General features: G+C 40.6%; 1 protein-coding gene across 4 annotated transcripts in view; it reads right to left on the minus strand.

Moving 5' to 3' along the window:
* Nucleotides 1–14,775, minus strand: part of arvcfb (ARVCF delta catenin family member b) — a 190,118-nt gene that overhangs the window by 52,273 nt on the left and 123,070 nt on the right. For all 4 annotated transcript variants that reach the window (XM_026320689.1, XM_026320688.1, XM_026320690.1 and 1 more), the window contains 2 exons: nucleotides 12,055–12,695; nucleotides 6,458–6,963 (listed from right to left, as the gene is read on the minus strand). In XM_026320689.1, the coding sequence (XP_026176474.1) occupies nucleotides 6,458–6,963; nucleotides 12,055–12,695 (1,147 nt within the window). The remainder of the gene's footprint in view (nucleotides 1–6,457; nucleotides 6,964–12,054; nucleotides 12,696–14,775) is intronic.

A 14,775-nucleotide genomic window follows, 5' to 3' on the forward strand; every position in this document is an offset into this window, starting at 1 on the left:
AGACATTTATTTGCATTATACTTGGCTAGAAGCATATAATCAGTAATAATAAGTGCAATACACAGTAGAGTTACAAAATCAAACTTAGATGTGAACTATCTGTGTACTCACAAAGTTTACTACTCTTACTCCTAAAATGTACTTAAAAATATATTTTATATTATTATAAAAAGTGGGCCAATTTAGCCCTAAGAAGTCTTGAAATAGTACACTTAAAGTATACTACAAGTACCCTGATATTAGTATACTTACTACATAAAGTAAGCTATATGTATACTTGAACTTTACTTACGTTTACTTAATAAAATATACTTTAAGTACAATGTTTTGTAAGGGTACTTTTAATGTAAACATACATATTGACACACTGCTGAACATTTAGGTACTGACATGACATGGGCCATGAACTAAATGAAGCTGAATGGACTTGAATGTATAAATTACATCATTCAGCTTGGCCTATGGTTGTAAAATTAAATAAAACTCCATTAACTGAAGAAAAGTGGCCTAACACCAACCAACAAACACATTCACCCAAACATCGTCTTCACACAGTCTTCACACAGTAATGCAGTACAGGCTGCCTGCCATTCATTTGAGTGTGCTCCCTAGGATGAACAGGATACAATATAATATTTAGCTCTGATTTCTAGAAGTACGGTATGTTAACTGGGTAGCTTTAATGATCAGATTTTTATAGATCTTAATACTCCAGGATATTAAAGACAAGTTCAAATACTTAATTATAATCTTATAGTGTCTCTTTGCTCTCACGCTTGTTGTTTAATAAAGTCAAGATTTCCTTCAGGGACCATAATAAAAAATTCCAAGACATTACTGTGCCCTTTCATAACTAAGTCAAAGTGCTTTCAAGATCTAAAAATGATACTCCTTTCTGGTTTATTTATTAATGTTGTTTATCTGCTACAAAAAGTTCTAAAGAGGTCAACAGTCTTGTTGATTTAGTTGTAAAAGAAAAGTATCTAAAAGCAGCATGTAATGAAATGAATGTGTAAAGCAAGATGTATTGTGCTATATGTAATATATATTGTAGGCCTATAAACAGAATTAATTTAGCTTTAAAAATATTTGCAAAGCCTCCCAAGAAAGTATGCATATTTATGACTGAATGTGCAGTATGCTCCTGTTCCTCTATTTAGTCCTCCCCCCCCCCTCTCATTGATACTTGGATTTAAGGGCTACAATATAGGGACCGGGGCAGGGACTGGGAATAGGACTGCAGCTGTGGCTGAGGCTAATTTAATTTTCCAGGCACCACTGGCAGGCATGTTGCTCTTCAAGCAGGGCTATTAACTTAGATCTGCCCATTACCATTCTCCTCCTCCGCCCTGCTCTCCTTCTCCTCTTCACCATTTATGGCATCCATCACACTCTCAGTGGTAAAGACAGAGGGCAAGACAGTTCAGAAAAAATGGAGAGGACATTTAAGACATAAAAGGATGAAGAGAGGCCTCAATCTGTCTCCTGCTATGGTGAACATCCACTATAGAAAAAGAAATGAAAGATTTATATTATATGTGTACGTGTGGTTTGGGGAGGGGCTATGAGGCAAGAAACTGTGGTTGTTTCCCAGAAAGCAGAAATGAGGTAGGAACAACTAGACAAAATGTGCACAATGCACACTGTCACACTAACACATATAGTATGCCAGTGATGAACTCAGCAGGTCGTCTCATGGATCATTATGGGGGACATCAGGTATGTTGCCCTTCTTGGAAATGACTTCACTAAGTTATGCATCATTATAAGGACCATGTTCATGAATATGAGTCACACCATCATTATGACTATATGCGACTCTGCTGTATTGTAAACATGGAAACTGTGTTGAGACCAGTATACTGAGCAAAAGCAGTCCAACATTAGGACACAAAGTGAAAGCTCCATGATGACGGTTACAGTGGTACAGTGACAATAACTACGTTGTTTGTACTACATGTACTACATGATAACTGGCAATAGTAAGAAGCTAACCAAAAGAGGACTTCCATTTTCCAAATTCCAGTATTTTCTAGATAAGATGATGTTTTGATTAAAAAAGTGCACTATGTTAATCACTTTAGTCCTCCAGTGTCCTTCACTTCCCTTGCAATGCCCTTTGAGAAAACACTATCCACAGCAGACAGGCAATTCTCAGATGAAGGCCTCAGGCTTTCAAGAAGCACCCAGTTAAATGTATAGTTGGCAATCCTGGAAAAACCAGTAAGATCAACCTTTAGTTCTTTACTGAGGAGTAAATTTTTTTTCAATGAGGGATGGCATTGTGAAGAGGACACATGCTTCATTTAGATGCAAGAAAATCCCTACCATACGGACACCATGGCGTCATTTTTCAGCCCTGTTTGCACTCTGAGTTGTCACCATTGTTGAAAAGCCATACCAACATTAATTCTGGATTTAATTCTTGCAGCCGCCAATTTCTTTTTTGGTTGTAGATTTCTTAAATAACTTTTTCCAGTTGTGAACAAAAGCATGTGTGGATACCATTTCTACCATGGCTTGTTAGCTGTAGCTATAAGAACAGAACAGCAAAACATCTGCACATAATGGGCAGAGTGCATGCAAGTAGCAAGTTGGTTAGCAAGGAGATCATACATCTAGAGGTTTTGTTTAGGATGGCCTTTTGAGGCATGCTGCTGCCTCAGATGACTGCTTTCTTCCTTTGGTTGTTTCAATTTAATTTCTTCCTTGGCACCAGAATGAAAAGAGAAATTCAAGAAATGTAACAAAATTTATTCTGAAAGAAATCGCCAACCTTAAGTGAGCAGGTTATAGGTGTTTTGTTTTGGGGGTAGTTCCATGTCACATTATATTTCTGTCCAGTTTGTTTGAACTGTAGTCAAACGTTTTGATTTCTGCCTTGAGTCCTGCTATGAATAGACATTTTTAGCAATTAATAACACTAACAATGGGGGCTGGTATGCCATTCAAGCAGGCCCATGTGCAAAAATATCAGCCCTGTAACTGGGAATACCTAAATGGAATACAGCCATTACTAACCAGTTTTATTAATTACACCTCTGCTTCTCCTGCAAGGTCATGTCAAAATGACTGCTATAAAAAAGGTCTGTTCTCTGTGACTATAGCAGGGATAAGAGTCAGTTTTATCCATGAGGCTACTGCATTAATTTAATCACTAACTAAGAAATGGAGTTTAAATTTCCATAATGTACTGTATATACAGTACAATTTCTGCTGCTGTGAACATATAAACTTAGGTACAAAACCAAACCCTCACAGATTATCCTTTACTCAGCCTACTGCTACAGTAATATCAAGTAATATCAAGGGTTTTAATGTCTAATCCTATTTTTCCTGTTTTTATCTCTCATCATGACCATCTGGTCAACAGCAAAAATGTACAAACTGAACCACCAAATAGAAAGTACGCAACAGAGTTGTGTTTTGGTGGAGAAAAAATTCAAACAAATCTTTTCTTACTGCATGACACTGTGTCATTTTGGCAGAGCCCCCTGTGGTGCCCAGTGATGTTCAGGCACAGTCAAATCATATTGGTTTGCCATGGTAAAATAACAGTCAAACCTGTCCACACTAACCTATACAGTATCTGCTGCATATACATAGCAACAGGTTTCTAACATTTCAGCACAAACAACTTTATTAGGTAATAATACAAAGCAAAATCACCAGTGTTAAATGAAGACTAAAAAGTGTTTGTACGTGACCAGTAAACACTTTTTAGTGGTAAATTAACACTTTCAGAATTGATTTAACACTGGCAATTTTGCTGGGTAATGCAATGCTGTTTTTACTGGACATTGTTCTCCCTGTAAGTGGTCCAACAAATCAACTGCTGCATGTTTAAAAGAATTTCAACTAAAATGGTCAAAATCAAGATCCAAGGTTGGCAGAAAATGTTTTGCTGGTTTCTTTATTAATGTCATGTGTAAGGTTTTAGTTCTCTTAAGACCTGGGTTAACTTAATGCTTAGGTACTCTAGATCAAAACATTTACTAAATAATTTACTAAATAATTATATATATTATGTTAGAAACACAAAATATAAACAAACATTGGCAGAAAGGCATGCAACAAGCACCTGTCTCACTCTCGGCCCACAAAACTCAGGCTTTTTCTGCAGAAAAAACAGGAGACAAATCTGCTTAACAATCGACATTTCCAGAGTGGGAATGGCTGGTGGGCGCAAACAGCTCAGGGACAACCAGGAGGGAAAACAGAATCACTCTGAATGGTACAAAGCTCTAAAAATATGAACCACTGGTCTGTCTGTGTTGTGTGTTGGAAAAGAAAACCACTTCCACGTCACGTTTGCCTTGCAAAAGACAGAGCTCTCTGTGGTTTCTCCAACAGCAAACACTTAAAAACATATGGACTAAGAAAAGGGGCCTATATTTAACCCCCCAATTATGTTTAATTGTAGAAAAACATGGCCAGTTCTAGCCACACGGACTGAGGGTGTAAGCTGAGCTTGCATTGAGACTGGCCTGTTTTTACTAGGGCCCGAACACTGCCAGTGGAAATCTAAAGCTGGCGACAGAGACAGAGTAAATATAGGGAGAAAACCAGGGAGAGAGAGAAATTTAGAGTGTAGATAATAAAGAAGGAGAGCAAAAATTTGATTGAGCAAGAGAGGGAGGATAATGAGTGAGAGTGGGAAAATGGAAAAAAAAATTAAAAAGCCTCCCTCCATTCTGTCCTCCTTGTCTTGTGGTGCAGGGTTATTTTTAGCTACGATGGGGAGCAACACAATGCTGTAAAGGCAATCATTTCTGCTGCGGCACAGTCATCGCTCACCGTGACATCTCAGTCACAGCAAAGGAAACACACATACACACTTGTGCATGCATGCACGCTACAATTCAATAACCATGTTTTTTTTTTTAACCCCTATCAGTGTCTACTTTAAACTGAAGCTACCAGTTGCTGCTGTCTTTTACTGATATTCACTCCTTAAAGCCACAGCTACACAGATCTTCACTACACTACAATCTGTTGGGAACCACTGACATTGAATTATCATTGAAAGTGAATTATCTCACAATGAAAACAAAAACCCCTTCTCAGTTGAAAAAACACAGCCAATACCAGCCAAAGTGTGTCAGGTCACACCAATAAGGTGGAGGGTTAGCCGAGCAAACGCAGACCACTGTATTCCCCGACTGACATCCAGAAAGTCAACAGAAGAAATCTATAGTGTCAGAATCAGTATCTCCTCTTGAAAGAATTAAGGCATGTTTCATTACACAATGTAGCTAATGGTTTTTCTTGTCTTCTAAAATCAATGTTTACATGCAGTTCTGTCTCCTTCTGCTTACCATACAGTGTAAGCTTAGCGTAAGCTTAATTTTGACTCTGTGAAAAAAAAAAAATGCTACTATTGAATACATTATTATTACCTGTCACTTGTATCTATGGAGTTATGCAATTCAGTGCTAATTCAGGAAGTGCAGCCGTACAGCCATATGGGACACTTAGGACAAAAAACTTAAATAATGAAAGGGGTCTAAGATGTGAAAATGGCATTAATCATTTCTTTCACAGCAAACCTGTCATGAAAATATAAATAACCTCCTCCTTCGTAATAGAGTCTGACTCTGTGCTGCATTAACATGCAGAGCCAGGGATTATTGCAACCAACTCAGTATATACCTGGATGAAGTATGAAAGTGATATATGCAGCCAGCAACTGGAAAGGACCTGCAGAGTAAGGTACTATCATATCAGCTTAAAAGGCTTCAAAGCACCACATATATACTTACTGTACGCAAAAGAGAGTTGAGACTAATTAGGAGGACGGAAAAAGGTGGGGAAGACAGCTAAGAGACTCTACGGCAACAGGGCCATGCAGGTGTTTTTTTTTTTGCATAATAGAAAAAATCTTTACCTATGGAAGGGCGATTATAAATGATTATAAATGGTGTCTTACTTGAGAAATACAACCAGACATATTTATGGCACGTAATTCAAACTATTTCAACAATATGACAGATCTTTTTTAACTAACTTGAAAGAACACATAAGCATATGCGAAACTTCAAAAACTTAAACTTAAAAAAAATTATGGGAAGCTTTGCAGTAGTACTGCCTGATGTGTTTAAGAAAAAAAGTCATAGTAGCCTATTAGTAAAATATGTTTTGACACTGATCACCAAAATGGAAAGGTTATGCATAATTACCTAAAATTTAAAATCACATTTATCAATATGTGTATATCTGTATATTGTCACAATATCACAATATACAGTAATTTTATAATAATTTTATTGTGTTACAGCAAACTATTTTAAACTCATCATTTCAGGATTCTATTTGTGTTTAAAACAATTGACACACACATTCACTTTTTTGCTGTTAGATAACATAAATGCCACTCTTACGTCTGTAGGCTCTTATTAAAAAAAAACAGGTTGCAAAATGTCAAACACATTCTTCGATACAGAAATATTGTCCTTACCGGTGATGAGCTCTCGGACCTCCATGTCATTGGTCTTCCTCAGCAGGCGGATAAGGGCTGGGATGCCATCACAGTTCTTGATGGCCACTTTGTTGTCATTGTCTTTGCCATAGGAGATGTTGCGCAGGGCACCACAAGCTTTGCGGTGGACTTCAGATTTGGGGTGGTCCAACAGCCCCACCAGAACAGGAATCCCCTTCAGCTGACGGACATCCTTCTTAATCTTATCATTTTCATAGCACAGGTGTTGCAGGTAGGCAGCAGCATTGGACTTGACTGGGTCAATGGGGTGGCCCAGCATGGCAATGACCTCAGGGAGGTCTGGGTCACGCCAGCGTGGGTCCTTGCGGATGCTGTCGATGGAGGGTGAGCGCCGGCCACCCATGCGGTCCAGACTGGCCATGCTCCCCCTCTCTGGTTGGGCAAGTGGTGCTGAATACATGCCATGGATATACGGGTGGCGTTCATCAATCAGCTCTGCTTCAATCGGGTCATCTGGATATCCTCTGGAAGACAAGAGAACAGAGGACGGTGAGGACAAGGGAGATGGACGAGGTAAATGGAGGGTGACTCAGACAGATTTGTCTGAGAGAAGAATTAGGCTGCTGGGGGAAAGACTTTGAGAGAAGCCAACTGAAGTGAGTGCCACAGACTAATGAGGAGGAAACGGAAAAGCACAGATGAAACAATGTGGGAGATGGATGGGAAAAGGGGAAAAGTGTGTGACATAAATTGACAGGGGGACATGTTGATCTGTGATTTGGATCTGTTATTAGCAGGTCTTTCAAGGGACTGCAGTGGAAACTCACTGCAATAAGAGTGATATGGTGTGCAACATTGTTATTATTCTTCCCTGTCAGATGGCAGCAACAAATGTCAGACTTCAACAAACATAATGTCTTAAAGAAAGAGTGACTGAGTGACAGGAAACGACTGTGCAAAGAAGGCCTTCCACAAAGAAACAGAGACAAAGACAACACCAAAGAAAAATCTTTGAAGGGAGGTCTTGTGAAGTTTTGTTTAAGCCACTATATATAGTAGAGAAGCGATCTGAAGCGGTCTTTTCCCCCAGGAACAGAGAAAGGAGCTCTGCTGTCCCCACAGGGATTACCATGAGACCCTGTGATGCCCCCAGGACTTCCTTTGCTCCCAGCGCTGAACACCAGCATGCAGTTGCTACAGTGTTAATGACAATCTCTCTGAGACTTCTCTGCTAGCATTAGCCTCATCAACATCATTACTGTTATGGCTGGAAACAGTACTGAGTGCTGCTTATTTTTGGTGCCAGAAGTAAATGTTGTCCACTGGAGAGGGAAGAGTGACGTTTCTTTTGATGATCCATAGGGGATTTCCTTTGGTGGTTCTCTATTTCTCATTCTTAGAGTCCGTGATCTATGCTCTGTTCACTAGGGGTTTTTTTTTCCAACAGCAGCATCATCAATTCTTTACAGGAGCACGAGCAAAAATATAGGCGCTCAATTGCAATGACAGATCATTTGTTGCTGGAGTGCGTAGTATTTAGTTCTCTCTTTAATCATAGGAACACTTTTTCACTTGTAGGGCCACCTCTGAGGATCGAGACAAGGGAGTCACATTTTACATTGGCAGAAGTTGTAAAGCCTATTTTTGAAAAAAAAAAAATTGTTTCTGAACAATTACCACTGAGTTGTCAAAAAGAATGAAAGAATGTTTGGTAAAGAAAGTTATGGCATGGGGAGAGGAATTTAATTAGAGTTGTGTACTTTTGCACAGCATTTATCATACCCCCACCCACCCTACAGCTTGAGACTTGTTTATCCTCATTACATAATCCAGCTGGTCTCCTCTCACCACTTTGATGTATGGTGCTGCAATAAATGGTGGCCAATGCGGGTGGTTGGCAGGGAATTCCAGACCAAACTCTAATTTTAATGAGTTTTATGTTAATTATGTGTTTTTACAGTTCTTCCCAGGGATGCTGGGGAAGGAGGGCTCTGCATGCCATCTTGCCTCAGCTCTGGTGTATTCCTCTGTTGATTTTTCTATTACACAAGGCTTGCAGTAACATATTGGCTTTTATGGCAAGACTTTGTGCAATTTATTGCCAGGGAAATCAATGTGAGATGAACTGAGAGAAAAACTCCTGTCTGAGCTATGTAACAAGATACTAAATCCCCTATTCAGATGGATGGAAAGAAGATTAATAGAGATGGAGTGAGGCACCACTGCAGCTGAGTATCACCCAGTGTCTACATACTGAAAGCAACGTGAACAAATTTCAAAGAACCACAGTGTTGAATGACTGTGGCAATTTTTGTGGGACAAGTTTTTGGTGTCGTGGGATTTTGACAAGAACAGCTGTGACTCTTGAAGGTCTAATGTCAGTTCTTCCAGACAAAAAAGAGAGGAAACACTCAATCAAACAAAGCTAAGATAAACTAGAGTGGAACTGGTGTGTCATCACTAGTTATTTTTAAAAGTTATTTTTTTCCAGTTTTGTGGAACACGTCTGAGAGCCGCAAACCTCCATATGCCACTGACCACAGTAAGGAGGGAGGGGCCAATCAAAAGCCTGATTACAGCACATCATTTGACAACTGCTGTGCCGAGGTTTGGCAAAAACACCAGGAGAGGGAAAGAGGTAAATTAGTGAGGATATATACATGTACTGGTGGTTACTAAATACTTCCTTGCGTACACCAAAGTCTAAATACACACACCACACATGCCCATACTCGTAAACCATCATCCAGTCTTCAATTGCTTTGGGATGTTGGACATGACAAAGCAATGAGAGGCAGGAAAAACCCGCCTAAAGAAAGGCCAGTACACAATCTCAGCATCACTGCCTTTGCATAGACCTGCAAACATAACCATCTCTTTCACACACAGTTTTCTTTGGTTTGCTTTCTCATTATCTGTCACACCATGTTTCACACACACTCTCTCACATTCACACACTCACTTCAACACACATATGAGACGTACAGTCGTGCAGATCTGGGGCTCATTTAGATCTGGTCTGATGCAGCGGGGCTTTGGAAAAGCAGGCGTTGTAAGGCTGAGTGATGGGAATGTCAGGATTTGCATTTAAATTGGCGCCATTGTGTGTACAGGGAGGGGTGTATTCATAGGATGTGAAAGGGCTCTCCGCTGTCAGATGTGATGGTCCGGGCATGATTACGGCAGATCACACTCTTCATGTTAATCGAGCTACTAAATGTCTGTGCTATTTCTGTGCATCTGTGTGCTTGTCTATAGATACGTGGGTGTGCTTGTTTTGTTCCAGGACAGAAAGTTAAAAAAAAAGACAAACCGATACAGTAGATAATGAGATGTAGGCATGTCCCCAAATTTCAGCTGTGATTTATTAACCTGTACTTTGCTACAGCCTCGCTATTTTCCTTTTCCCATCAGTTACTTTCATCGTCCTTCAGTTTTGGTCAAGGCTGACCCATATAAGGAGATAAACTGAATTGGATTAGCAAACTCAGAAGACTTCTGCATCTCATATGTACACATTACATCTGTGCTGCATTTCCGAGCTCTCCACTAACTGTCCCAGATTGTTCATTTTGAATTATGGACAATAATTGTTTTATTATGCACAAGAGTCTTTGTAGGACACAGAACAAAGAAAAGGGGGAAAAACAGCAAAGCAGGCTGTTTTGATGGTGCTAACCACTAACTTATTCAGCTTTTTCCTTTAATATGTCACCCAACTGTACATTAGAGATGTGCTAACATTAAAATCCAAAACAGTGAGGCATGCTCACACATCCGAGGAACCCCAGCAAGGAATCATACATCATTCCCACCCACACACTAACACATCACTCCACAACACTGACAAATTGAGTGCTCAGCAGCAGTTTTAGTACTAAACATCTTCATTTTTGTCAGTGCATAATTGAGGGCTTGCAATGTAATGATAAGCTCTAATTAAACCGCTTTAATTCCCTGATTCATTACAGCACTTTGGAGTCGCCGCTCCCTTCTTGGAAGAATACTAATCTCAGCGTGAGTGCACAGGAGAGCCTGGGCACTCTGCAATTGTTGCCATCCTGGGAGAAAAAAATTCTCATAGTAGGCTGATGTTTTGGTGTTTTGATGTCAGCTGATGTGAGTGCAGGAAAAATGAGGGGAAGAAGAAAGAAGGAAACATTTGGCATATATTTTCTCCTGCAATTTGCCAGGCAGCAGTCAGTCAGGAGCGGCCTGGAACGTGTGTTTGTGTTTGGGCATACACATGAATGGCTGGTAGCATGTGTGTGTATCTGAAGGGGTGTATGTGGCTGTTAGAGCTGTGTTGTGACACATGTAAGGCAGGCTACAAATTGCCTGTCACAGCAAGCGCCTCTCGCTAGACGGATGGAGGAGTGACTCATTTTGTGAAGATGAGGATTTTTATTGTGCGTGTGTGTGTGTGTGTGTGTGTGTGTGTGTGAGAGAGAGAGAGACAGAGATAGAAAGAGTGACAGATATACAGTGTGTATAAGTGTAAGAGCAAACTCCTAAGCGTGTGAAGAGAGCGTGATTAAGCATCTGCTGTTTTAAAGGGGGCCTTTAAATTCAGCTGGCTGCAAATACATAAGTGTGTGTGTACATAGGTTTAATTAAGAAGTGTCCAAATGCAAAACTCATCTTGAAGCTGACACACCCGAAAATAAAAATGCACACAGCCTCAGATACTCGCTCTTTCCTGCCTCTTAATCTTAGTTTTGGCTTCAAGCCCAAACATTTTGCCCTTAGATTGGTGCAGAGAGCTTGAAAATATCCATCTGCTACAGATCACTGCTCAAAAGAAATCATTAAAACACACTTCCCACCAACTCAACTTGAGACGCTTGCTTTAGTGTACTTGAGGGTGGACATTTTTTCCAGCCCCCTCCCTCTTTTTGGGTAGCAATGAAATGATTGGAAGGTTTTAGACAAGAGTCCATTTTGGAATCTTATTGTTAAGGCTAAAAGACTTTTTTTGCCTACTGGAGCCAGTGGTTTTACTCACCTCAACAGAGGTTGTTCACAAGAGAAAAGACTGAGAGATAAGTGAAAAAGACCTCCTGTCTTCTTCCACTCTCCCTTCCATCCCTCATCACCTCCAATCATTCCTGCCTGTTTTCCTCTGTCACAAATACATGTTCAATATCCATTTGCAGAAAATGGCAATCAAAGACTTGCTTCTTCCTCACTTCCTTTCTCAACCAAGTTCCTCAAGGAGAAGAGACATATGTTTACTTGCACATGGTGTAACGTAGTCTTTTTTAAAGCGAGAACAAGACAAGTATTCTTTATTCCCTCTCATCTCAACAGGTCTGCTCTCCTGTTGTGTCAAGGCAAAGACAGTGCTCATGCATATTAACAACTCAATGTCCAATAGAAGAAGAAAAATATGTATACTGTATGAACTCACACACCTTCATGAAACCATTATCTCCTGCAAGGTCCTCAGGGCTGAATATCCTCAATGAAACACAAGCTGTCAGGTTTTTAAGTATTAACTCTAGATACTGATGGATAAAAACAACTATTATGCAGCCTTTTCTATGTAATATCTGTGCTTTTATGTAGAATAAGTAAAGACACACAAACCTCAAGTTTTGTGCATTTATCCTTACCTGACCCTAGGCCCATCACGGAGAGGTTCCCGGTGGGTGCGACCCCGGTTGGCTCCTTGCAAGGTGCGTCGGTTGGCAGTGGAGTAGTCTGGCTCCAGCTCATATGGCTCCTCCTCTTCTGGGCCCAAGCTGCGGCGATCATCCTCCAGGCCATATGGCTCAGGCTGGAAGCGCTCTGGCTGTGAGCGGTTCAGATCCACAGTGCTGCTACCCATGGGCACCTGGGGCTGGGCCACATGACCATAATCATCCTTGCGAATAGGCAGCGTGTAGCTGTTCTCTGGCCTGTAGCTGTTGGGCATGTAGGGATAGCGTGGTGGCCGGAAGTTGACTCCACGTGACAGGCTGCCGTAGTTGTCTGTCAAATCAGCATAGCCATCGTGTAGGCCATAGTGCCGAATGTACTGGCTCTCGGGCGTCTCGCCGTATGAATCATTGTAGGAGTTGTTGTAGGAGCGTGTTAGAGTGGAGGTTGCTTGAGGTGTAATAAAACGGTCACCTCCATTCTTCATAAAGCGTCGGTCAATGGAGTCAGTGTAGCTGCCCAGTGGTGATGAGCCCTCGGGAAGGGGCAAGCCATCGGGGCCCAGGGGCACCTGACGCACTGTCCGTGTTGTTACTGTCTTCACCATCTTAGTCACCTTTAGAGGGAAACAGATACACCTGTCAGACAACGTAGCATGACTTCACTGAATGACATTAAAAGGTTAGTATCCAACAGACATGTGAACATGTCATCTTCAGGCCACAAACACACAGAAAGTCATGCTACCTACTGAGCAACTATATGTTAAACCATGGAAAACTAATCCATTTTTCATAGTTGATTCTTATTATCTTAGAGTTACCGTACCTTTAAAGTCAATCTTATCTTATATAATGGGTGTAATCAAGTAGGAACTGCAGTGAATCAGAGGTGATAGTATCCAGTTGTATGAGCTGCATCACTAAATGGTGCCACCTTAAATTATAAAGTGGTAAAAGCCAGGACGCATGCAATGTTAATATATTATTTGAAAACTATTGTCAGTCTAACCCAAAATGTTACATATAAACAGTAACAGTCATGGTCGACTTGTCCTGGATTGTGCTTTAACAGAGATGTTTTGAAGTGTTACAGTTCCAGTGGGCCTTGAATCCTGCATGTCCCCAAGGAAACCTCTCTTGCAGTGTAGCATCACAGTCTGTAGCCAGAGTACTGTGACATCCATGTATCTATCATTCACACTCGTGTCATCCTATAGCTACATAACTACTTCTTCTGCTGCATCCGAGGCTGTCTGACTGAGAATTGCAGACAACTCTCTCCCTCCCTAGGCTCTTCAACCATCAATTTATTCTGCTGTGAGTTCTGCTGTGGCTGATAATTGGCTATTTTGTCTGCAACTATAAATTCATCTTCCAAATTAATGAAGTTGATGAAAATGAATTGCCATTTGAATAGGTGCAGGTCTGATGCAATTCCTGTTGTGGTTGACAAGGTGCTGTAGAGGTCCATTCCCACTGGACAAGCGCAGACTAGCAGTTTGAAATTCTTGGGCAAAGCTCATTCCTGCATCTGATGGGTTTAATTTTCGACACCAGCCCCATTAATCGTTATATGCTTTCTTTATTTTCCCATCAATGCCATAATTTCAATTTTAATCAGGAGTGAGCAAAGGCATGTAACAATATCAAAAAATCGAAACACAGCATTAACCCTCGCCACAGCGCAGGGTGCCAAGAAAAAGCACATTGGTCATTCAATGTGGTATCCTCATTTACTTGGTTGAAACAAATCGAAATCTTAATTGGCCTTGTTTTTGTGATTACACTCTGGCTCTGAGCTACATAGCAAAACCTATTTCACGAACACCAAAGTTCATTTCCATGTTCAGTCATTACTGAGCAATTTACATTTGTTACTGATGCTATTGTGCCTTGGCTTATCACAGTTAAAAATAAAGAGCTCATTTGCTTGATTCACAATAGCTAAAGCATATGTATGTCCTTGGAATAACAAGCTCACTTCCATCATCCTGATTAACAGCCACAGGCTATGGAAGAACCCAGACTAGGCTGTTCATATCATGCTCCCCTATGTTAACTCTGGGCCTCAAGGGGACTACAGGGGCCAGGGCTGAATGTCATACACTACATGAGGCAATTACAGCAGCATAATAAATGTCATTTATGAAAATACATTATCACTTTATTTTTTATATGCTTCATTGATTTTCCTGAGATATCATTTCACAAGGGAACCCCAGCCTCCCAGATGGAGAATAATGTCAAAATGCTTCATAGCTAGAAATTTTATCCCCTTTAATTTATCATCCTATTTTATTCTGTTCTATTCAGCTGAGAAGTGGGCACAGTAAATGCTGCAGCTTCTTAGCTTTGACATGCCCAGTTGCCTTGTACTAACACAGCTTTTTAGGCAGTTTGCAAGGGCTGCAAAAGGAGCCATCAAACAGGTTTCAAACACTCTTTGATGTATGCTCAAGTTCACAACACGTTAAACCGTCACACAGGGGGAAACGAGGGGAGGCGAGAGACGTGCGTTTCAGAGGAGCCTCTGAAATATGCTTATGCGGGGTAAACAGAGCTAAAACAGAATTGCTAAAATTTTGAAGAATATATGTGACTAAGTGCACATGTAGAAATACTATAAATTTGTGTGTGCCTGCTTGGAAAGTCACAGTTATACTGAAAAGTGTTTAAACCCTCCATAGGCAGTTA

The sequence above is a fragment of the Mastacembelus armatus genome, chromosome 9 (genome assembly GCF_900324485.2).
Source record: "Mastacembelus armatus chromosome 9, fMasArm1.2, whole genome shotgun sequence".
NCBI classification, from domain to species: domain Eukaryota; kingdom Metazoa; phylum Chordata; class Actinopteri; order Synbranchiformes; family Mastacembelidae; genus Mastacembelus; species Mastacembelus armatus.